General features: G+C 65.9%; 1 protein-coding gene across 4 annotated transcripts in view; it reads left to right on the top strand.

The window, feature by feature from the left end:
* SLC12A7 (solute carrier family 12 member 7) overlaps positions 1-24,501 on the top strand; it is a 65,938-nt gene that overhangs the window by 16,714 nt on the left and 24,723 nt on the right. For 2 of the 4 annotated variants that reach the window (XM_086362420.1, XM_086362419.1), the window contains exons 1-3: positions 10,518-10,706; positions 23,547-23,641; positions 23,958-24,080. In XM_086362420.1, the coding sequence (XP_086218546.1) occupies positions 10,583-10,706; positions 23,547-23,641; positions 23,958-24,080 (342 nt within the window). In that variant the 5' untranslated portion in view covers positions 10,518-10,582. Of the gene's footprint in view, positions 1-10,517; positions 10,707-23,546; positions 23,642-23,957; positions 24,081-24,501 lie in introns of those variants that run through there. The other 2 variants (XM_086362416.1, XM_086362417.1) reach the window with 1 other exon arrangement.

Here is a 24,501-nt window from a genome sequence, read left to right as displayed (position 1 = left end):
TGTGCAGCCAGCCTGGGGTCAGGGACCCTCTGGGGAGGCCGCCAGGAGCAGACTGAGGGCTGGGATGGCCAGCTGGCCCTGCGCTAAGCCATCTGGGCCTGGGGGCTCACCTGTGGCCTGGCTCCAAGTTGGGGGTTGCAGAGGCCCCCCCCACTGGCAGCGGGAGCTGTGGCCTCTCTTCTCTGCCTGCCTGCCTGCCAGGCACACCTGATGCCCCTTGCAGTGGCTCCCGTGGCCGTTCCAGACGTGGCTCGCGCCCTGCCTGGCTTGACCAGGGTCCCCGGGGCCCCACCGGCCCCTTCTCTTGACCACCTGTGCACCCTGTCCTGTCCTCCGGGCAGCAGGGACCTCCCCACGTTGTGAGCTAAGATTCTCGCAGCCCCTCGGCTGAGTTAACGGGCCCTGCTTGGCCTGCCGCCCCGCCCCGGGGCAGGTCCAGGGGTGTGTGTGTGTGGGGGGGCAGTTTCTGGCCGCTCAAGCTGGAACCTGGACTCTGGCGACCCCCCTCAGGGGGACTGAGGTTTGCACTCACAGGGCCTGCTGGTAACACACGTGTGCACACACCTTTGTCTGTGCGCCGGGTTCCCGTGGCCTCTGTGGCCACACGTGGGCTCCTCACCCAGCAGACCCGAGCCCTTCCTGCCGCTGTGTACGAGCCTTGCTTCCTGTTTGTGCTGAGACGCACGCGACCCGGCGTTTACCACCCGAAACTTCTCAGCGCACAGCCCCGTCACACCACCTCCCTGTGACCCCTCGTCCTGTGCGGCTGCAGAGCCGTCCCCGTGAACACTGACTCCCCACCCCCGCCCGCCACCCCCTGCCCCCCAGGAGCCCGACTCCTCTGGGCCCCGGTGTGAGCGAGCCCTGCAGGGTCTGTCCTCCCGGGACGCGTGCACCTCGCTGAGCACCGGGTCCTCAGAGCTCACCCGTGCTGGAGCCTGGTGAGAGGGGAGGGGAGGGGAGATTCCAGAACCTTCCCCGAGTGGAGCCAACACTGGCCTCCTCTTCAGTCCTTCAGTGGGGCCACGGCGCTGGAGGGCAGGGTGCAGGCCCCTGGGCCTCCCGGTGACTGTCGGGCGAGTAACAGAAGGCCAGCAGGGGCGCGGAGGACACCGAGGGGGCCCCGGGCTGTACCTGGGCCTGCTGCCCCAGCTCTGCCTCCGGCCCATGTCCCGTGGGGAGCTGCCTTGTCCGTGGGCCTCCTGGGCCTCTGCCGCTCATCCTGGCTCCTCTCAGATCCTGCCAGGAGGCCGGGAGGCAGAGGCGTTCCAGCAGGTTCCAAGCCCGCCGCACACCCTCACGCCCAGACCCTCTCCCATCCGGCTGGCCCCCACTCAGCTCGGGCTGTCTCCCCACTTCCACCTTAGTCCCTGCCCAGACCACCCTCCCTGGACAGATTCCTGCCAGCTCCGTGGTGCCCATCCTCAGGCCCCCTCGGCTGCCTGGGGGTCCCCCTTTGTTCAGGGTCCTTCTGAGCTCCGCCCCCCCGAGGCTGGGCCGTATGCCCCCTCCTGTCCCCCTCGTCACCCTGGTGGCCCTTGTCCTCCGCCTCCCTGGCCTCCTCCCTGGGAGCCTCTCCTGGCTGAGGTCCACGTGTGTCCGAGGCTGCAGCTTCGGGGCGAGTGGAAGTTCTCCCTGTCCTCTCACCTGACTTGGGGGCACCAGGCAGAAAGCTGGGCAGGTTTGGGCCTGGCGTGTCCGCTCCTGGGCGTGGGAGCCCTGAGCTGAGCCCTCCCGACCTCCCTTGCCCCCTGCCTGCTCTCCTACCCCGTGAAGCTCCCCCGGCGCCCACCTTGGTGCTCGGCGAGGGGGCACCTCCCCGCAGTCAGCCTCACCCGGGGGCCCTGCCGGACCTGGCTGAAGCCAGCGCTGGGGCCTCTGCAGGGTTCCGGAGCTGCCGAATCAGCCACCTTGGTGGGGCAGCAGAGAGTCATGAGACGAGACTCCTGTAAACCGAACTGGTGCACTTTTGAGTGACTTTCACCCTTTTTTCTCAATCACATCCAGAAAGGAAGTCATCAGGTAACACCAGAGGCTTCTTGGGTTTTCAGGGGAGAGCAGAGTCCCGTGCCCTGGGCTGCCCCAGCGAGCACGTCCCTCCCCTCCCCGCCCCGCCCCCAGTGGGCTGAGCCCCACCCGCAGGCCCACGGCCCAGGGGTCGGATGACAGGGCACAGCCCAGGTCCCCGACCTCTGACGACAGCTGGCGTCTCTGCCTCTGAATCACCTGGTTCCGGGGCAGGGGAATAACGCAGGCCTTGGAAGCAGGCGTCCCTGGCTTCTGTGACGCCAGCCGAGGTCCTTTCTTTTCTTGCGGCTTCATCACGTCAGTTCCACTCCACCCGTCAGGCTGTGACCCTCCCCGAGACAGCGGCTGCGGGCGCCGTGGTGTTTATTCCGCAGCGGGTGTCGGTTCATCCTCAGCCCCCAGTGTGCCCCCGTCTTTCCTCTTTGGGAACCCTCAGTTTTCTTTGTCTGGGATGGGGGGGCGGTGTCTGTTTTGTAAGTAAGTTCATTTGTGGCTTTTTTTAGACTCACATGTAAGCCGTGCGTTTTCTCTGACTCGCTGCTCTGAGTGCGACCGTCTCTAGGTCCGTCCACGTTGCTGCGAACAGCATTGTTCCGTCTGCTTTAACGGCTGAGTGGCATTCCGTTGTCTTACGGGCCACGTCTCTATCCGTTCCTCTGTCCACAGACGCTTGGGCTGTTTCCGTGTCTGGCTGCTGTGAGCAGCGCTGCAGTGAACACTGGGGGTGGGGTGTCTTTCCTTTCGATGCCCGTCCTTGCTGGCGTGGGAACCCGGAGGAGCTGCTGTCCCAGGGAGCCTGAAACTCTCTTCCCCTCCCCTCCGGGCTGGCCCCTCCTATGACCCCCTCCCCTCCGGCCTGGCCCCTCCTGTGACCCCCTCCCCTCCGGCCTGGCCCCTCCCGTGACCCTGGCCCCTCCCGTGACCCCCTCCCCTCTGGCCTGGCCCCTCCTGTGACCCCTCCCAAGCTGCAGTCACGGGGCTTTTCTGGTTCCCCTTCCTGTCCTGCATCCCTTTTCTCCTCAGCAATTAGATGGTCTGGCCCTGGGTTTTGTTTTCCTCCGGGCGTTCCCTCATATCACAGGGTCTGACCCGCCAAGCTTGTCTCTCAAAGGACCTGGATCTTGTGTTGGGGCACAGCCTGAGCTGGTGGATTCTGAGTCTGAGGCCTGTGTGACCTTGGCAAACTTCGGCGGCAATCAGAGCTTATTTTTAAAATGTATTTTTAACTCATTGCTGTGAGAAAATAGAAATTAATGGCTTGCAGCTTTTATACAAAAAGCTGTTCTCTGTAGACAGAGGCGGGATGTACGAGCTAGCACAGCCCTCTCCGCGCTCACGTGACTCGAGCCCAGCGTTTAAGGTTTGAATGAGGTCATTAAGCTGAGAGATAGCTGTCCAACCCAGGGACTGTCCATCAAACGCACTTCCCTTCTCTCTCTCCTCACGGAATCAAAGAAAGCCAAGAAGAGAGGTGGGTTTGGTTCAGTTTGCCAGAGCAGATCTGAAGTTTGAAACTCAGGGTGACGGCTCAGCCCGTGTGGGGACTGGTTAGCAGAATTGGCCACAGCCGGGCCTGTGTGTGTCCCCGCGCCCCCCACCCCCGACACGCACAAGCATCCCTCAGAGGTTCACGTCCGGGAGTCTCGGCTGGAGCCACGTGTGGCCCCCAGCCTGGCTGCAGTCCTCTCCCTGGGCCCAGGACGGGTGGCATGACCTTGGGGCAGGTCCCAGTCTCGCTATCTGCGCTGTGGGTAATAATAGGGTAGAAATCACCACCCTGGGCACTCGAGGGTGGCCTGCTTATCTGCGGGCTGCAGCAGCTGTTTCATTTAAAAGACTGTGAGGTATTTTTGTCTCCACTGCACGTCACCAGACGCAGCAGGTCCAGAGGAGTGTCCCACGGGAGTCGGTACCCCCGTCTGTGGGTGAGAGTTGGCCACTGAGAGGCCTCCTGTCTCCTTCTGGGGGGCTGTGTGCACGTGTGTGCACCTCTGTGTGACCCTGTACCCGCAGGGAGCATAGTTTAAATGCTCGTGTTTACTCGACACAGACCCTGGAAAGTGTTCCCCACGACCCTGTACAGGGAGCACGGAGTAAAGGGAGTGATCAGGAGGTGGGAGGAACCCAGGTGTCCGTCAACAGCTGACCAATAAACCAGTGAGGCCCATTTAGACGCTGGAATGGGATTCCGCCTCCCAAGGAAAGACGTCTGAGACTTCCCTGGTGATCTAGTGACCGAGACTCCGAACTCCCAAAGCAGCGGGCCTGGGTTTGATCCTGGTCAGGGAACCAGATCCCACATGCTGCGACTGAGACCCAGAGCAGCGAAATAAATAGATAATTAAAAAAAAAAAAAAAAAAAAAGACCTTCTGATACAGGCCCCAGCGTGGAAGGCCCTCTAGGCTCTGCTGTCAAAGGACAGGCACTGAGCAAGTCCCCGCCTAAGGGCCCGGATAGTCAGACCCCCCAGAGGCGGAGCATAGGGTGGCAGGTCCCTGGGGCGGGGAGGGGGTGGGAGCTGACGTTTAAGGGAGACAAGTTCAGTTTTGCAGTATGAGAAAGTCCCAGATATGGAGACGGTGGTAGTGGCAACTTAACCACGCGTTTATGTGAATGAACACCGCAGAGTATTTGTGGGGCCCTGCCCAGCAGGGGGCTTCCCTGGGGGCTCAGATGGTAAAGGGTCTGATGGTCTTTCTCCTCCGGTGAGGGCTGCTCACCCCAGTCCACGCTGGAGCCCCACCCAGCCCTGTCTAGCTCACTGTCCCGGCAGCGGTCCGTGCCGGCTGCTGGTCCTCCTTCCCGCTGTCACGCGGGCAGGATGGTGCGGCCCCCTCTGCCTCCCCGCCTCACACAGCCCACCACAAGGGCCCGCTCCCTGCTCGCTGGTCGCTGTTGGCAGGGCTCGTGCATTGCTTGCAGTGGACCGACCCGGCCTGCTGCTGGGAACACCTGGGGTGTCTCTGGGCCCACACGGTACTGTGGAGTCTCTGGGCGGTGACAGAGTGTGGTTTGCACACCTGCCCGTCAGGTAGCCCCGTGCCCCGCCCTCGCCCGCATGGTGCCTGTCCTTCTGCCGGGAGGTCCTTCCAGGGTCCGCCCAGGCCTGGGTTGGCTGCCCAGCCCGTGGCTGCCGTGGGCTCCGCACCCACTTTCCCGCCCCAGCCGTGTCTGTGGAGCACAGAGGTGGTCACTGTCCCCAGTGACCACTTAGGGTCCTCTCGTGAAAAGTGTCTCAGGTCATGACAGAGTCCCCAGCCTCCACTCCTGTGTGAGCTTCCTAGGAGGCTCAGTGGTAAAGGACCCGCAGGTCAGTGCAGGAGACACAGGAGATGTGGGTTTGAACCCCGAGTCGGGAAGACCCTGGAGGAGGGCATGGCAGCCCACTCCAGTATTCTGGCCTGGGGAATCCCGTGGACAGCCCATGGGGTCACAGAGTCCAATACGACTAAGCATGTCTGTGTTTTCCAGCCTTGAGCTCAGGCTGCAGGCCTGGGGCCTCTCTGATGGTGAGCCCCGGAGCCACCCCACGGGGTGTCCTGGGAGCCTGCCGGGTGGCCAGGCTGCCCGCAGCCCTAAGGGAACCCACGGCGCTCTGAGGGGTGAGACGGGAGCCTGGTCACCGCATCAACAGGAAGGTCCTGAGGGGACCCAGTGCCGCGTGTGGAACCCGACGCCCTTTAGGAGGACTGCTGTTGGGAACCACCTGCAGGCGGGGCTGGGATGGAGGACCGAGCAGCAAAGGGGAGCCGCTGGGCCTGGAGGGAGGTCAGGGGCTCCAGAGTTTGAAGCTGACACTCCTGTCAAGCTCCCCAGCCTCACACCCCATCCTGGCACAGGAGGCTGGTGCCGGCCCACCCGGGAACTCCCCTGAGAGTCCGGCGAGGGCGGCTGTGCCCTGACCTCGCCCCAAGCCCTCCCGGGCCTGGGCTGGGGGTGCGTGGACGTGCAGGGGGCTGGGGGCTGCCCGGAGATGGCAGGGGGGGCAGGGGGCTGAGAGACTGGGCTGAGAGCCCCGAGGCCCTGAGCGTTGCCTCTGCTGCTGGTGGCCGGCCCGAGGCTGAGACGAGACGGGAGCTGCAGACCGGCTTGGATGGGAGGTGGCATCACACATGGGCATGGCCGAGGGCGGGGGCTGCTCCCAGGGTCCCTGCGGGGCTGACGGCCCTCAGGGGGTCGCGGTCCGGGGTGATGAGGGCTCCGGGCTTCCAGGCCCCTCTGGGGCCCCAGGACAGGGTTGGGCGGGGCCTGCAGTGACCACAGGACTGGCCTTTGCACCCCCGGGTCCCACTGCTTGAAAAGCGCCGTGTTGTCAGAGGTGCGACCCTCAGCGTCGTGGTGAGACTTGGAGCATCCTGTGGATCGGGCAGGACTTCTTCGAGCTTGCATGGGACCTCTTAGCTCCTGTCTGCAGTCTGAGGTCCAGACGAGCGTCTGTGCTTTCCCAGGGAGGGTCTCACAGGCCAGATCTGGTTTCACGAAAGAGTGGCGGGGCCGGCCTGCTGAACCAGGTGTCACATGCGGCCCCGCCCTCCCGGGACCCTCCTGAGGTGGGCAGTGGGCCTCTCCTTTTTGGAGAATTACAGCCATGGGGGCTGTGGTCCCTGGGGCTCCGGGCAGCTGAGACCCTCCCTCTCTGCCCCCTGGCAGATCTCAGCCCTGACCCTCTTCCCAATAAACCTGCTGGAACGACCCCAGAAATGGCCGGCATCTTCGGGGGTTTCAGCTCAGTTCAGCCCCATCCCGGCCTGTTCTGGGCCGTGTCCCACCCAGTCCCATCTCCGCCCAGGCCCACCCTCTCCCGGTGGGGGGATCCCCATCTCAGGGTCCATCACGCCCAGAGTGGCCTTCCGAGGCCCTGGCTGGCAGCTGAGCTTGTCCAGTCGTCCGAATGTCCTGCGGGCGGAGGGCCAAGAATCCCGTGGGGCCCGGCCAGGCCCAGTGTTTCTCTTTGCCGCCCCCATCCCTTCTCTGCAGGGTTTGGAAAGCTCTTTGCAAAGTCCTCAGATTACAGGGCCGAGTTTCTCAGGGTGGGGATGCTGCTCTCTCATCAGGGGCTCTGGGTCCCCTTGGTGGAACGCGGGCAGGAACCGGGAACCCGAGGCTGTGCTCCCCCGACCCCACCTGCGTCCCACCCTGGCCGGAGCCCGTGAGGACTGTTCCCAGAGCTGACGGCGAACGTTTGTTCGAGATTCATTGAAAAGAGGCTACTTGTGGAGTTAGAGGACAGGATGCGTCTTGGGCTTTAAAAGAAGTGGGAAGCCCTCGGTTGTTCTAACTCAGGAGTCCTGGGGGTGAGGTCGCAATAAGGGTGAGGAGGGTACTGCCCGCTGGTGTGAGGGCCCCCCAGCCTTGGGTGTGGGAGGTGAGATGCCCCGCCGGCCCCGTGGGGGTCTCCCGGATGGTCTGCCCTGCGACTGGCTCCCAGCCTCCAGCGCTCAGGCCCTGGGCTTCCTTTCCTCCGCTCCGCCAGGTCTCGGGGGTCTGCTGGTCTTCAGCACCACCCACCAGGGACTTTGCAGGGAGGTGCCGCCCACTGCTGCGTGCGCCCTGTTCCCGGAGGCCGAGGGCAGGGTGGGCGGGCCTGGGACATCCAGGCACCAGGATGAGCCGGCCACTCAGCCAGGAGGCAGCTGACGTCCTCAGCGGGGACAGGCGGGGCGGGCCTCCCCGGGGACACGGAGGGCGTGGAGACAGCGTCCAGGATCCTGCGAGGCCCCTTGGAAACAGGCGCGTCTGTTGTCTGTTCCGTTGTCTCACTGGACATCTAGCTGATTCACAAAGTTGTGTGGTTTCAGGTGCCCAGCAGAGTGGTTCAGTTACACACACACATTCTTTCTCAGATTTTTTCCCTTATGGTGTATTACAAGACGCTGAGCAGAGTTCCCTGTGCTATGTAAGTAGGTCCTTGATGTTTGTCTCTTTTACATATACTGAAAAAAGGAAATCTATTTACCGAGAGCTCTAAAGCTATCTTAGTTTGAAAAAATCCCAAACCGACAGGAACGTGCAAGGACCCACATGTGCCCCTGTGCGGTCCTTGCCCGCCACACGCTCCCCCCCCCACCCCCACCCCGCTTCAGCCCTTTCACCTGGAAAGAGGGCTGGGTTTTGTTTGCTTCTCAGGTGGCAACAACGTGATTCAGGAGCCAGGCATTGTTCCATGGGACCCAGAGCCAGCTGGGGCCAGGGCGCTGGCCCAGGCTTCGAAATGCAGGGCTCCTGAGTGGGCCGGACTTGGGTCCCCGAGGGGGAGCCCCCAGGTGGGGGGCCTGGACTTGGGGTCACAGTGTGTGGGCGGGCTGGATGCAGGGTCACCGACAAAGGCTTCTGCAGACTCAGCACCGACTGCCACCCCAAGTTACTGCTGCCTGTGGGCACGGGTTGGGGGGTAAGTTTTATTGGCAGGGCCCCGAGGGCAGGAGGCCTGCCAGCCTCCTCACAGCCTGGGCGGGTCTCAGCTCATGGTGGCCTCGGGAGCTTGCCAGGAGGTCCACCCCTCGGTTTTGCAGATGAGGAAACTGAGGCCAGAGGTTGCTGGCAGGGGCTGGGGTCGGCCCTTGGGTTTGCCGCTCTCTCCAGGCGGGGAACTTGCTGTCTGGAGGAGGCCCCGGGCTGGCTTGGTGTGTGTGTTGTTGGGGGGGTGTCCCAGGCATCGGGCAGGGGCGACCCCTCTCTGAGCCACGGTTGTGCAGGGTCCTCATGGGTGGCAGGAGAGGGTCTATTGCCCCCACCCCTCAGCCCCGCATCCGTGGTGTCATCTTCCCCAGGGAGCTGGCCCTTCCCAGAGAACGTCTGGGGACCCTCCCTGACCTGCAGGGGGGTGGACAGCCGCCTAGAACCATCCGCAGCCCGGAGCTTGAGCCTCGGCTTGGCTTTTTCGTGTTGAGTCCTCTCCTTCTCCTCAATCACTAAATACTTCGAAGGTCACCTCGAGGAGTTACTGCCTTTGTGTTTGGGAGCCTCATTGTAACTGAGCGTTTGCCCAGTTTCAGGGGCACACCAGCTGACAGTATTGTCCCAGTAGGGACTCTCCTAGGGAGCAGAGAGGAACGAGGAAGTGCATTTGGAAGCCCGCTGACACTGAAAAAGGCCGGCCTCTGCCATCTGACACGCCGGCCCCTTCCACAGGCCTGCAGAGCCCCCTCTGCACAGGCTGGGCTGCGGGGGTGGCTGGGTCAGCTGCACCCCCTCCTCAGAGGGCTGGTGCCGGGTAGGGGTGGGAGACAGGGGAGCCTTCCCAGTGGGCCCAGCGATCCGGGGCCGGGGTGGGACTCTAGACCGCCTCACTGCTTCTCTCGTCTTCCATGGGGATCAGCTTTTCTGGGCCTGGCTCTCTGCGGTTTGGATGTTGACAAGAACCCAAGGCAGGGGAATGCACAGCCAGATGCCTGAACAAAGATCAAGATAAAGCCTCCTGGCTAAGGCCCGTAGCAACCCCAGGCCTCAGTAAACAACCCGCCTGCTGTGCAGGAGACCTGGGTTCAACCCCTGGGTCAGAAGGTCCCCTGGACGAGGGCATGGCAACCCACTCTGGTATTCCTGCCTGGAAAATCCCATAAGGTCCCTAGCAAAGAGTCAGACAAGACTGATCAAGTAACACTTTCACTTTCCTGCTGGAGGCCAGGAGCAACCCCAGGCCTTTTCAAACAGGATCTGGGCCTGCTTGACCCACTACAGTGCCCCGACCTCGCTGCCCACACCACCTACATTTCACCTCATTTTTGTAAAAACGTTTCTGGGGTGACCCGCTGCACCCCGCCGCTGCAACTCTGAACTCATTTCTCTTCGATGGACTTTCAGCCGTTGCCAGATTTTCTGTGTCTTTAAGAGACTACAGGGTGCTTGGAGGCCACCTGGCAGGTGGCACCCTGGGTCTGGCAGCCCACCTGTGCCCTTCATGCCCTAGCTTCCCTTTCCCAGGGGCCTCCCCAGACCACACCGCCAGGGTCGGGCAGGGCGGGCTCCCTGAGCCAGCAGGGATGGGCCTGGGGCCCCGGTGGGCGGGTGCCCGCGGCGGAGCGCCTGGCGACCTGTGTCCTGCCCGTGTCCCTTGTGGACTGAGCCCTCTGCTCGCGGGAAGTGCTTCCCTAACCCGAGCTCTGGGTGAGTCAGGCAGCGGGGAGGGGAGACGCCCTCTCGGGTGAGGGGGCAGTGAGGCCGGAAGGGGTCCAGCTTCGGGCAGCGGGCTGGCAGCGAGGGCGCTGAGCGGGCAGAGGCCTGCGCCGGACATTGGCAAAGCGGGCAGCTCCGGAACCGAAAGTCAGCCGCTGGGGCGGGGCGGGCCGGGGGTCCGGAGGCGGCGGCGGCCCCCGCGCGCGGGCCGGGGGAGGGTTCTCGGTGGAGGGCGCCCGGCGTGGCTCCGGGCACACAACTTCGCCGGGGCCGGCGGGCCGGCAGGTGCGGTCACGTGGGGCGGGCGGGCCGGGGGCGGGCCGCGCGGACCCCGCCCCTGCGCCCTGGTCCGGCCGCGTCGGCGGGAGCGGGCGGAGCCGCGCCCGGGCGCGCGGAGCCGAGCGGGGAGCGTAGAGTGGCCGGAGCTCCGGGCTCGCCATGCCCACCAACTTCACCGTGGTGCCCGTGGAGGCGCGGGCGGACGGCGCCCAGGAGGAGGCGGCGGAGCCGAACGAGGCGCCAGGCCCGCCCGAGGGCGGCGAGCCCGACTGCCCGAGCCTGGGTGAGCGCGGCCGCACCTGCCCGCGGGACAAAGGCGGAGGCCCGGCTGCGCGGGTCGGCGGGCGCGCGGGGGAGGCCGGGGCCGGAGGAGAGGGCGTCTCGGGAGGAGGGGCGGGGAGGCGGACGGCGCGCCTAGAAGGGCCGTGGGGCTGCTCTCCGCCCCGTTCCCGGGCCCCGCCGGTTCCTCTCACTCCTCGCTAGTTCCACCACTTTGCCTGCCCCTGCAGTTCCCCTCTCGCCGCCCCGTCTCCTGCCTGCCGCGGCCCGCTGCCCGAGCTTCGTGGTGGGGGCGCAGGGCGAAGGCTTCAGGGACCGTGGGCTCGCATATGCCGCGCCCCCACGTCCCTCCCCTACGCGGCCCCGGCCCGGGACGCAGAAAGCACCTTTTTCCCCCACTTGGGGAGGGGTCGTGAGGAGGTGCGAGACGCCCTAGGTAGCTGTGGAGACGGAGGAGGGTCTCTTCCAGAGCGTCCCCAGGCCCCCCAGGTGACCTGGTGTGACCTCCACCCCCGGAGAGGCCGAGGGGGGCGGAGTGCCTGCCTGCTTCCTTCCCGGCCGCCTCTGCTCCACTGCGCTCCGCTCGCTCTGGGGCAAAGGGCCGCCAGGCAGATAAGCTGCCAGGAGGACCGGCCCACTGCCCTGTGGGGTCCTGCGCTGGAAGGATAGCAGGTCCCTGCCGGGCGGAGAAAGGCCGCCATCGCCCCCCACAGAGCTGCTCAGACCCGGGTCCTCCTGCCCCTGTGTTTCTGGAGCCCGGAGGTCTCTGGCACTTTCACTTTCTCTGTGGGGTGGGGATCCCCAGCCTGCTTCTCCATCACGGGGGCTCCAGGCCCCGACTTCCCTACAGCTGGTGGGTGGATCACCCGAGGGCGCCGCCTCATCTCTGGGCTCAGCCCCTGTCGAAGTTGGGGTTACTGCAGCATCAGGGAGCAGGTGACCAGGCAGGAAAGACGGTGACGCCAGGGCAGGCGACAGGTCCTTCGAGCCGCCTCCAGGACAAGAGGCCGGGTACCTCCTGGGGCTGTGCACCATCCCGGCCGGTGAGGGCGGCTCCGCAGGGTCCTGCCCCCTCCCTCAGGGTCTGCCTGCTTTCCTCTGCACAGAGGTATGGGACTGGGCAGGGCTCCAGCGGCCTGTCCGGTGGAAAGCAGGCGGGACTTGCAGGTAGAGTCCCTGAGCCCAGCCTCCCCAGCCGCGGCTCCGGCTAGGGGGCCAGCGGCCTTCCCAGGTGAGCCGCACCTCCCTGGCCCCCAGGAGCCATCGGGTCCTCAGGGGACCCTTGCCGCCCCCCAGGAGGGCACCCCCCCACCCGCTGGCCCCTTCTCAGGCAGGCCTCAGTGGCTGTCTGCAGACCTGGGCATGGCTGCAGGGGCCCGCGAGCCCCCTGCCCACCCTGGGTCTGAGGCTCCTGCTTTCTCTGCCAAGCCCACTTCAGCCCCTGCCTTGGGCTTGTCCAGCATCGCGTTTGCTTGCGTGTTCAGAGGCAGGGGCCCTGGCAAACACCACGTGTGGGCATCTCGCGTGCCTGTCGACAAGCCCTCCGGGGTCTGAGCTGACCCTGGCCTTGAACGAGCTGGCACAGGACTGAGCCCGGGGCTTCTCTGTCTTCACTCACGTTACCTTGGAGGAACGGCAGCAGGGGCCTTGGTTCTCTGGGCAGAGCCCCTGTGGCTCTGCAGGCAGGCGTGCTGTTGCCTTTCGGAGTCCGCTCGAAGCCGTCAGCCCACAGTGGTGCCCAGAGAGGCCTTGTGATGGTGGCCAAGGCATGGCCAGTGTGATGGGGCGGCTGGGAAACAGCTCACGTTCTGCTGTTGAGGGGCCCACCCTGCAGCAGGGAACTGCTGGTGGAGCCCCTCGCAGACCCATGTGTGGGGTCCTTGCCCCCTTGGCCCAGCCTAGGGCCTCACCTACTCATCACAGGGTCACTGAAGATCCTTCCCGACTCTGTGACTGGCCCTTGAACCCCTGAGGAGGCGCCTGGCTTTCCGGCTGGGCCTCCTGATGGTGCTGGTGAGACAAGCTCAGGGAGGCCTTCCCGAGCTGGAGCATGCTGGAAATTGAGGGCTGGGGGAGGGCTGCCCCTGGAGGGGCCGGGCTCACTTCTGCGCCTACTTGGCTGACGCGGCCGTGGGACCAGCCCAAGTCTGCCCACCCGAGCCCACGGGCCTGGCGCGTGAGCCCGTGACACGTGGAGGCCGGCCCAGGCTGCCTTTGCTTCCTGCGCTCCCCTGCGCTCCTGGCCAGGCCTGCGTGGGGCCCTGTGGTCAGTGTGTGAAGCCATGGCCCGCTTCTGGCCGTCCGAGGCCCGGGCCTCCACTGGGGTGCGGTGGCCGACACCCAAGTCTTGACCTTGCGCTGCTGCTGCTGTTGTGACCTTGGCTGAGTCGGGTTGGCAGGCCTGGGGTTTAGAGCTGGGGGGGAGGCCTGCGGGCAGTGGTGGGGGGGGCGTCCAATGTTTGGGAGGTGTTGTGTGCGCTCCCGGATATTCGCCGGACCCCACCAGCCCCCACAGAGGGGGTCCCGCCCGTCTCCCCCCGGACTCTCCCCTCCCCCAGCTCTGCTCTCACTTCCCTTTCCTTCCTGGCTCTTCCTCTTTGGATGCCTTTCCTGTAATTTCTTGCTCTGTGGCTCAAGCCCTGAGGGTCACCTGGGGGCTTCCTTGACCTCTGCGAAGGCAGCCCGAGCTGCCGACCCTGGAAGCCCTGGGGGCGTCATCTGGGGTCCTGCTGGGACTGAGGGGTCCGGGGAGCAGGCTCTGTGCTGCCCGTTTCCCCGTGTGGCCGTAGCCCTCCAGGGGCTGCTCCCACGGGCTGGCTAGGCGAAGGATGTGAGCTCAGCCGCAGGGGCCTGAGATGAGCCTGTGGGTTCTGTCCCGCGGGTCAGGCGTGCAGCCTTTCCCCGTCGCCGGGCTCCAGGAAGGAAGGGCTGCGGACTCTGAGCAGGAAGGGCTGACCCTGGCCCGTGTCCGGCACCCCCGCCGTGGGAATCTCTGTGGGCGGTCTGGGCTCTGGACCTCACTCAGGGAGTCTGTGATGCTGGATGGAGGGGGTGGGAGGGCCAAATTCCATCTTTAAAGGCGCAGGACAGCCCAGGCCTGGATGCTCATGGGGCGGGCGGCCTGCATCCTGGCCTCCCCGTGCCTGTCGAGGCTCTGGGGCCACCTCCAGGCCACGGGTCCTTTTCTTGGAAACCGGGAGAAGCGTTCTGAGTTTCTCTGCCGAGCCCTGCAGACCTGCGTGTGTGCGTGCCTGTGTCTGTGCGTGTCTGTGTGGGTCTTGTGCGTGTCTGTGTGTGTGTGTGTCTGTGTGTGTGTGTGTCTGTGTGTGTCTGTCTGTGTGTGTCTGTGCGTGTCTCTGCGTGCCTGTTTGTGTCTGTGCGTGTCTGTGTGTGTGTCTTGTTCGTGTCTCTGTCTGTGTATGTCTGTGTGTGTCTGTCTGTGTGTGTCTGTGTGTGTCTGTGCGTGTCTGGGGTGCTGGTTGGAGCACTGCCCTGTGTGTAGGTCCCTGGCAGCCCTGGGCAGAGGGGTGCCTGTGTGCTCCATGGGCTCCATCAGGGAAGAAGGGGCCCCGGAGGCCAGCGGGGCGTGTGCATGGAGGGGCCTCTGTGCCCAGGCCAGGCTCGCCGCCCCTCTGCCCATCACCTGGGTGGGGCAGTGGGCTGGGCTGAAGGGACCCACTGCTGCTCCAACCCCGGGGGCCTGCTGCTTGGTGGCGCCCCAAGGCCTGTTGGAGAGCGGGGTCCCCTTCTCACCCTGGGACTGGAGGGGACTCAAGTAATTGACCCTAAACGTCTGCTGTTTTGGGCTTCCCAGGCAGAGCTAGCGGGAAGGGAAAGACAGGAAAGAAAGTGAAGTGCTATGTTGTGTCTGACTCTGTGATCCCAGGGACTGCAACCCGCCCGGCTCCTTTGTCCACAGAATTCTCCAGGCAAGGATCCTGGAGTTGGGTGCCATGCCCTCCTCCAGGGGATCTTCCCGACGCAGGGACTGAACCCAGGTCTCCTGCATTGGAGGCGGATTCTTTACCGTCTGAGCCACCAGGGAAGTTCAGTGGTAAAGGACCAGCCTGCGACGCAGGAGACACAAGAGGCTCAGGTTCGATTCCTGAGTCGGGAAGATCCCCTGAAGGAGGAAATGGCAACCCACGCCAGTATTCCTGGCTGGAGAATCCCATGGACAGAGGAGCCTGGCAGGCTACGGTCCACAGGGTCGCAAAGAGTTGGGCACGACTGAGCACACCACATCCCCTGCGTGGAGGCAGGCGGTGGGCTGGTAAGCTCTGCCTGGAGGAGAGGGAATGGGGGAGACTCACTGCAGCGCTGGAGGCCGGGCGGGGACGGTGATGAGCTTGTGGACCCATCAGGGTCGTGGCACCCCAGGGTCTTGATCTGCTGCAGCTCAGGGTGTCACAGGCTATGCAGCAGCACCTGGGGTGGCCAGAGGTGTCTGCCAGGCCGGACACGGTGGGCGAGGGAGCTGCCCTCCACATCTTGCCTCCCGGAGAACCTGTTCATGGGGATGGGGCTCTGCCCAGCGGCCATAGTCGCGAGCCGACCCTGGCAGGTCCTGGTGCCTGGGCGGGTGACCCCTGGGTCGGCCTGCACTGCTGCGCAGGGGGATTGTGGCCTCATGCGGGGCTATCTTTCCCAGGCCCATGGTCGGGCTCAGGGTGGGAATCGGAGGCACAGGCTGGGGGTGGACGTGTGCCACTGGCCGCCCCCAGGGTCTCCATCCCCAGCCGCACATGCGGGAGGCTTCAGGGCAGAGGCTGCTGTCCAGCGGTGAGCGTGGGCTGTGGTCTCTGCAGCCATTGCCTTCTGCTCGAGGGGGAAGACCCCCCACCCCGGGGCCCATGAGACGGAGGCCAGGCCAGGTCTGGGGCCTGGTGGGAGTAGACGGCTCCCGGGCATGGCAGCTGGGCCTGGGGCCTTGCGGGCTGCTGCAGGCGGCCGCCGTGGGCTGCCTGCTCGGGGGCCTGGGGCAGCGCTGTCTGCAGAGAGAGCAGAGAATGAAGGGTTAACACGTTTCTTTCATGAGAAAGCGGGCACCCCCCGAGAGCCAGGCCTGGTCTGTGCAGATAAGCTGTGCTGCAGTGGGACCAGCCCAGGAATGAGACGCCCTGGCTCCCCCATCCATGGCCGCTCCCCCATCCACGGCGGCCCGCGCTGTGCTGGGCCCGGAGCCCGCTGCAAGGAGCCCCAGTGAGTGCCCTGTCCAGGTGCCCTTGTGGCTGGTGGGGGGGTGGGGGTCTGCAGCCGTGCCCCCGGAGGGTGGTTGGGAGCCGTCGGTGCTGGGTCTTGCCTGGGGCCTCAGGCGTCTGTGCGGGCCAGCTGCCCACGTCCCTGCTTGGGCCCAGAGGCGGGGCCCCGCTGCGCATCCGTTTCCTCTTTTTGGGGTGCTTTCTACTGAGGACAGAGTTGGGGGAGGTGTAAGCTCCGTTTCTGAGCTTCACGTGGCCGGGGTGGGACCCGTGACCCTGCGCGAGTTTCCTGGGCTTAGGTTGTCCTCAGGCCGTGTGCTGGGAGGGGAGCCGGACGGGCCTGCGGGCCTGTGGTTGCCCCTCGCAGCCAGGCCGCCCCCTTCTGCCCTGCCTGAGGCTGCTCTGCAGCCAAGCCTGTCTGGGATCTACACGCGGTTAGCGTACGGCTGTCCCCCAGGGTACCGTCTCTCAGGTGTTCCCCGGAGTGGGCTGTCCCCTGGGGGGTCAGGAGGCCCCTCAGAGACCCCGCATCTTGCTGAGGCTTCTCACCCTGCCTACTCTTCTGCTCTGGAGCTGGCCTGTCCCAGAGGTGGCCCTTGGGTTAGGCCCCGTTCTCAGGAGGCTCGCGGGATGGGACGGTCTCTGGGGAGGGATTGTGTGGAGCCAGCATCAGAGGACAGGAGCCCCAGGTGGTTCTTGGGTTTCCTCCTCTCTCTGAGTGGGGTCTTGACCGCAGCCAGATGGAGCCTGAGCCGGTAACGGGAGCCGCCTCGGGAGGCCGCTGGGGTGCCCAACTCCCGCCTTCGGCTCTGGCTGCGCTGGCCCTGTGCCCCACCTAGGCTGGGATCACAGCCGCGGGTCCCTGAGAAAGGAGTGGCCGGAGAGGGCGTGGCACCCACGTGATGGAGGGGTGGCGGGGAGCCATGCTCCCTGAGTCCACCGGTGGCCCTCACCGCCCGGCGCGGGGTCGTGTCCAGATGAGAGGAAAGTCCCTGGAACACACTCTGTTCTGGAGGGCCCAGCTGTGCCCCGTCCCACACGCGTGTGCTGACCATGCGTCTGTGCACACCCCGGGTATCTGGCTGCTCCTCTGTGTTGGCGCCTCTCCGTAGCCGAGACGCCCAGAGCCGCCCCGTCTCAGCAGGGGGTGTCTGCAGCCCGACTGTCGGGGTGGCCGTGGCCTCGGTCCTCCCGCCCCGGAGCCTTCCTGAGTCTTTCTCTGAGTCCATCCCGCCCTTCGTGTTTTGAGGAGCACCTTTGTCCCTGGGCTCTGTGGGACAGCGTGGGAGGTGGCGGTGGCGGGGAGGTGGCGGTGGCGGGTTAGAGGGCGGTGAGCAGGACACAGCTGGGCCAGTGGGCCTTGCCCCGTGGCCCTGCTGCCTGCTGTGGGTTTTGGCTCATTCCTGGTCATGCCAGGGTGCTGGTGGCAGGATGCCCCCGGGAATGAGTGTCCTTTCACGAGGGCTCTTTGGAGGTGCCATGAGCTGGCCCTGCCCACCTCTCCACGCCGAGCTCCCCCGCCCGCCAGGCGCTGGCTCCAGGCGGCCAGCCAGATGCCAGGCGCACGCCTGTGGAGGGCACTCCCAGGTGGGGGCAGGGTGCCAGGCCCGCTTCCCGCCCTGTACCGTGGTCCGGGGTGGGACGACGCTGCCTGTAGCTCTGGCAGGGGGGCTGTGTCGGTGGTGGGGTCAGCTTGGGGTGGGGCAGAAGGGCTGGGTGCACAGACAGAGACTGAATCTGCCAACCTGGGGTCACCCGGCCAGGCCCCTGGCAAATGGCGTCTCAGCATCTGGTCCTCCCTGAGATGGCACGGGGGCCTCGCAGGCCAAGAGTGAGGGTCAGGGAGACCCGCGGAGGCTCTGGTGCTCAGGGCCCATCCACCCCGCGGAGGCTCTGGGGGCTCGGGGCTTGTACCCCCCGCAGAGGCTCTGGGGGGCTTGGAGCCCATCCACCTGCCGCCCCCCTCACGGCTCCCAGCTGTGGGCTGGAGTGTCCATCTCCCACTGGAGCCCCAGGTGGGAAGGCTGGCCGGCCCTCCAGGAGCAGACGCTGGGGGAGATTCCCGTGCCGGAGGCGGTGTCGGCGGGAGGGCTGTGGGCGGCTCTTAGCCTCTGCTTTCCTCTCGGTGTTTCCTGTGTCTTTGCTGCAGAACGAGTTACTGTTTCAGCCCCAGACTTGCTGTGAGAGCAGCAGAGCCCCTGGGCTCGAGCGGTTCTGTTTCTCCGGCCTGATGGCAGGGTGCTCCTTCTCAGCCCGTGCCCCTCGGGCATGCACTGGTGGCCAGGCCCTGGATTTCAGATCCAGCGTCAATCCTGGCCACAGAGCATGGAGGGCAGGGGGCGCTCATAAACTCGGTGTCGGGAGACCTAAAACCCCTGGTTCCAGCCCCTGGTGACGTGGAGGAGAGCCCGCCGTGGGGGCCGTGGCCGTACGGGGAGCCCAGGGAGTGGCCGGTCGGGCTCCACACGAGGTCGGCAGGTGGGGCCACGGTCCTGGAGGTGCCCTGCGCCCCCGGGAGGGCTGGGTGCCCCCTGTGCAGGCCGCCCATGCTTGGTGGCAGGAGGGGGCTGTCGTGGGCCAGCTGACCCTCAGGAGTGCCTCTGGCCCTGAGCCTTGGGGCCTTTCCCGAGACTCATGCTGAACCCCAAACATGGAGGTGGAGGAGCTGCTGCCCTCGGGGCCTCGGCGGGCAGGGCTCTGACAGAGGCTCTGCCCCCACCTGGTCCCGGCCACCCCCCACGCCCTGTGGAAGGCCCTGCTGTGTTCATGACAGGGACGCCCAGTCTCCTCCGGGGAGCAGGAGCCAGAGTGCCGTGCAGACTTCCCGCCCCGAGTCCGGAGCCCTGCGTTCCACATGTCCGTAGTCCCCACTCATGTTTACTGATTCGCGGTTCAGTTTGCATCTCGTGGAGCCATCAGTGGGGCATCAAAACTGGTGAGGGGAAACCAGATGCAGGGCAAGTGGAAAGGGTGGAGGCCGTGGGGTGGGTCAGCATGCAGGGTGAGCCCCAGCAGTGGCACGCGGGGGGCTTCTGAGGGGGCCCCGCCTGTGAACTGAGGCGGGCTGTTCAGGCGAGGGGGAACGGACAGACGGAGGGGCCAGCTCTGCTGGGGGCGGTGGGGGGTCCGCCCCACAGTCTCCAGGCCATTCTGTGATTAGACGTCTGATGCGAGCCTGGCCTGCCCGTTAGAGCAGGTTAACCCGTGGGGCTGCCTGTCCTGAGCGCCCCGGCCTGGGGATGGCAGGGTGGGGGCTGCCCTCCCAGCCGGCCTGGCCCCAGACACCTGATCTGCATCGGGGGCGCCCTTGTCACATGGCCTGAAGGCCGCTGGACCCTCGGGGGCACCGGGGGACCCGCCCCAGGAGGATGGATGCTTCAGGGCCCCTGGGATTCCCTCTGCTTGGGCTGGTCCTGGGTCCCCGTCATCATGAACAAGCAGAGTGAGCATGGGGCTGCAAGCCTGGAGCGGGGTCCAGGCCCCAGGAGGACCCCCGCCCTTCAGAGTCCCCATGTGAACGGAGGGCTCAGGCTCTAGAGGTCTTCGTGCAGGGACTGCTTTGTGCACACAGGAGTTGTAACCTGCTGCTCCCTTGAGAGATGAAAGTGGATGCTGTCCAGAAGTGAGAGTGATTAACACAGGTGACCCCTCAGGTGGAAACATTGGATTTTTCCTTTAATTACGACCCTGATCTCTGTGCGGGGGTGTTCTGTGTTTTATTTGGGCCGTGCTGGGTCTTTGTTGCTGCCTGGGTCTTCTCTGTCGCAGCGAACAGTGGCTTCTCATTGTGGTGGCTCCTCTTGCTGCGGACCTCAGGCTCCAGGGCCACGCGCTTGGCTGCTCCAGGGCACGTGGGGTCCCCCAGCCCAGGGCTGGACCCCGTGTTTCCTGCTTGGCACGTGGGGCCCCCCAGCCCAGGGCTGGACCCCGTGTCTCCTGCTTGGCAGGTGGCTCCTCACCCCTGGGCCACCAGGGGAGCCAGGAAGCACTCTTTGATCTTTAGTCAGGGGTCTTGGCTGGAGCGGGTTGAGGAGGAGAAGGCTGCCCTCGGCCCGGTCCAGGCCCCCCACCTGTGGCCGCCCCTTGCTTGGGAAGGCGCTCGTCCCCACGTGTGCGTCTCCGTGGTGCTGGGCCTGAGCCCTGGGGAAGCCTCGAGGGCTGACTCCCCGCCCATGTCTCCAGGAGGGGAGGCAGGCAAGTCTTGGTTGAAGGATGAGCTGTGAAGACGGTGGTCCCCCGTGGGAACTGAGGCTTGCGGTGTGCTGGGGGCGGCCTCCAGGCCCAGGGTTTATGGAGACGCTTGAGGGGTGTGCTGCTGTGTCTGTGGTGTGTTTTGTGTGTGTCCCATGTCCTCTGTGCTCATTGCACGTGACGTCTACAGCGTGCCCAGAAGCCGCAGGTGGGAAGGCAGAGGCCCCCGGGCGCCGGGCTTCCGGTGCGCTCGCCCTGCCTGCAGCGTGCAGCCCATCCTGGCCTGGGGGGTGTCCGCGGCGCTGTCTCCCAGTCTCCACGTCGTCCTGTGTAGCTACCGCACCGCCTGACCCGGGTCCGTACACCTAGCGGTGGCCTGTCCCACACCCCGGCCCCTTCTGTTCCCTTCCGGCCTCTGGTCGCAGAGCCCCATCCGTCTGGGGGACGGGCGGGCTGTCCCAGCTCCCGATCGAGGTCGCTGCTTGCTTTCCCAGCCGTGCCTGGGGCTAACCCCACTGCAGGTGCCCAGCCACCCTGTGCCCAAGGGCGTTCAGGCCGACCCGCCAGAGGCCCCCCGACCACAGGCTGTGCTTCCAAGGTGGGGGCTGGGGTGGGCGCCCCAGGGCTTTTGTGCTGAGCAGAGCGGAGGCCCTGCCCGCGCCAGCCACTTCTCCCGGATGAGAAATACAAGTCCCAGGCAGGGTCCGTGACTTTGTGCAAGGTCGGGCAGACGGGGAACCCGACACCCCTCTGGGGGCGGCCGGCGCGGCTGGAGCCGGCGCCCGGGGCTGGGCCAGCCTGCGTGTCCTCCAGCGTCCCGTCCGCAGACAACTCTCTGCAGCTTCCGTTTACGCCAGAGCCCCAGTCGGAAATGCTGGCCTCTCGTTACCAGAAAAAGGATTGTTATTACCAGAAAAGCACGGTCGTGGGGACGGGAAAGGACGCTGAGTGACCAGCGGGAAGGAGACAGGGAGGGGCTGGTGCTGCCCAGACGCCCGCCGAGCAGGGAGGGGCGCTCTGGCGCGGATTCTCGCCCAGGTGAGGGCAGTTGAAGGCAGCTGTGTTTCTTAAAGGGCTTCCCAGGTGGCGCGAGTGGCAGAGAGCCTGCCAGTGCGGGAGACGTAAGAGACGCAGGTCCGACCCTTAAGTCGGGAAGACACCCTGGGGGAGGAAATGGGGTCCACAGAGGTGTGTTGTGGGCTTTGTTTTGACCTGACGCCAGAACCTCAGCTTCAGAGAACACACTTGAGCGCAGGATAGCGTGTTCCCTGGCGCTGGCCCTCCTGCCTCGTGCTCCCCAGTGCCCCTCCTCATGCTCTGTCCCGTCTGCCGAGAGCAGGCGGCCGGTGTTGTGCCATCTGCGTTTCCTCTCGCGAGCCCTGCAGTCCAGTCACCAGCCTCGGGACCTGCAGTGAGTGCAGGTCTTGGGCTTCGCCATCAGCCCAACAACATCTTTCGTGGAAAGTGCCGGCTGTGCTCTGCACCCTGACGCCCCGTCTCGGTCTTCTTTCTCCCCCCTTCCGGAACCTTCTGGAGCCTTCTGGAGCTGGCCTGTGTCCCCTGTGGCTTCTCTCCTGAGGAGGGTGGTCCCCACTTGGCTTTCAGCTCATGTTGGGGCTCAGGAGCCCCAGCAGGCATGCCCTCTCCTGGGTGTCGTCAGCCTGTGACCCACACATTCACCTGACCTTGGTTTGCTGGGTGGTCGGCTCGTCTGGACACCACCCCTGCCATGTGGGCAGCTGGAGGAGCCGTGGACAGCCCTGTCCCTGCCTCTAGCTCTCACTTGTGCTCCTAGCGTCTGCTGGCAATTCCCCCCCGCAAGCACTGACCCCCATCTCTGGGCCCCGTAGGCCTGTGCCCCCACGGTGGTCCCCGGGGCTGGGCAGCGGGCAGTGTGGGTCCATCCAGCAGGGGCCAGGGCTCTGCCCGCTGAGTGCTTTCACGGGCTGAGCCCTGGGAATCTTCTGGGAAGGGGCTGAGAGGCCTGGGGGGGGGGCATGGAGCTGAGTGGGGCCTCTGGATTTTGGGGGGCTCGGCAGGGGGCAACCCCTGGGCCCCAGCAGCTACTGTTTGTCTCGTGGCGAGGCGTGGGCACATGGATGGATGGAACACGCTCGCCCTGTGCGTCTGGGCTGGGCTTTTTCTCGGGACTTGGGGGTCACCCATGAGTCACCCCCCAACCCCCAACAGGGCCTGGTGAGTGGGTGATTCTCTGCCATGGCCATGCTTGGGGCTGGCCTGGGGCCTGAGAGAAGCCTGCTTTGGGTGCCTTTTCCCCATGTCCTCGCTCAGTTCTTTCAGTAGGGCCAGGTCTGTCCCAGAAGGCCCATGGGTGGCGCTGACGTGCAGGAGGCCCCAGCCGCTCCCCTAGCTCACCTGTGTCCTGGGCGGCTCCCAGAGCGGCGCTGACCTTGAGCCAGGGCTGTGCTTAGAGCGGTGCCCACCTGGTTTTCCTGCTCACGTTGCAGTGGAGCACACGGTCACGCCCGTGTCTGAGGGTCTGGGCTGACCCATTATTGCTCTGTGGACGGCTGGTGCCAGAGGTCTCCAAACACTCGCGCTGGGGTTGGTGGCCCAGGCCTTCCCGACAGGAACTACGGAGACGGCAGGGCTGCGGGTGCTCCGTGTGGGCTCCGGGCCCCTCACGGGGCGGGGCTCCCAGCGGGCAGGGTCCCCAGGCCCGGGGGTCGGAGGCGCTGTCAGGGCAGAGCCTCCTTACAAAGGCCGGTCCCCGCTGACGCTCAAGGCCAGGCTGGCGGGAGCTGCTGGTCATGAGCTATTTGTCCTGAGGGACCTGTGATGCTGGAGCCGGACCCCAAGCTCTTGGACCCAGCGCTGCCCTCAGCCTCGTCTCTGCCTGGCGCCTTCGCCTGGACAGATCACCGAGGGCGTGAGGGCCAGGTCGAGAGGGGCCGGTTCGCTTGTCACCGCCCTCACCCCCACCCCTCCCTGGGACTCCCGCCCCGTCTCACTGAGCCCCTCCCCGTCTGGCCTGGCCACTCCCTGTCTGACCGAGCCCCGCCCCGTCTCGCTGAGCCCCTCCCCGTCTGGCCGAGCCCCGCCCCATCTGACCACGCCCCTGCCACATCTCAATGAGCCCCACCCCGTCTAACCCAGCCCCTCACTGTCTGACCGAGCCCCTCCCCGTCTGGCCCGGCCACTCCCTGTCTGACCGAGCCCCGCCCCGTCTCGCTGAGCCCCTCCCCGTCTGGCCGAGCCCCGCCCCATCTGACCACGCCCCCGCCCCGTCTCGCTGAGCCCCTCCCCGTCTGGCCGAGCCCCGCCCCATCTGACCACGCCCCTGCCACATCTCACTGAGCCCCACCCCGTCTAACCCAGCCCCTCACTGTCTGACCGAGCCCCGCCCCGTCTGGCCTGGCCACTCCCTGTCTGCCCGAGCCCCGCCCCATGTCCCTGAGCCTCGCCCCGTCTGACCGCGCCCCGCCCCGCAGGAGACGGACACCCCAGGGAGAGCAGCCCGTTCATCAGCCATGGGGAGGCGGACACAGAGAGCGTCTATGAAGGGAAGAACATGGCGCTGTTTGAGGTGAGCCTCACTTCCCCCTCCAAGCAGGTGGCAGGAGGAGCCATGCGAGAGGCCCACCCCCGGCCTCACGGTGAACGGAGGGTCCCGGCTGAGGCCTCAGGGAGCCCCTCGGAGGGGCTGGACCCGGGCCACTTCGGAGCTCTGACCTCGAATCCCTGACCCCTGGGCCGTGTCCACAGCCCCCTGCCCACTTTGGATATGTTGGCCTCAGGGCAGACGGAGCGGGGACACCCCCCCGGGTGGTTGATCTGGTCAGTTGGGCGATATCTCTGGGGTGGGGATGGGTAACTGACTCCATGTCTTGGCCCCAAAACAGGAGGAGATGGACAGTAACCCCATGGTGTCCTCACTGCTCAACAAGCTGGCCAACTACACCAACCTCAGCCAGGGCGTGGTGGAGCATGAGGAAGCAGAGGACAGCCGGCGGCGCCAGGCCAAGGTGAGCCCCACCCCGGGCCCCAGGCCCCCAGGCCAAGGTGAGCCCCACCCCCGGCTCCAGGCCCCAGGCCAAGGTGAGCCCCACCCCCGGCTCCAGGCCGCCTGGCCAAGGTGAGCCCCACCCCGGGCCCTCACCCCCCGGGTCCCCCAGCCTTGGACTGCCCCCTGCCCTGGCCCCTAGCCCAAGGTGCTCCCAAACCCCGGGCCCCCGCCCCCCGGGTCCCCCACCTGGCTCCCAGGCCAAGGTGACCCCCTACCTGTGACCACCCCCCGGGACCCCAGGCCAAGGTGCCCCCACCTTGCAACCACCACCCCCAGCCCTCAGGCCCCCAGGCCAAAGTGCCCCCCACCCCGGGCCCCCCACTCCCCGGGTCGTCGTGGGCCCTATCTTGCTCCCACCTTCCCAGGGGCCTTATTTCTGA

This window comes from Bos grunniens, chromosome 20 (genome assembly GCF_055505025.1).
Source record: "Bos grunniens cultivar Pamir isolate PY7600 chromosome 20, Bosgru_T2T1.0, whole genome shotgun sequence".
Classification (NCBI taxonomy): domain Eukaryota; kingdom Metazoa; phylum Chordata; class Mammalia; order Artiodactyla; family Bovidae; genus Bos; species Bos grunniens.
This window is presented reverse-complemented; position numbering and strand designations above follow the sequence as displayed.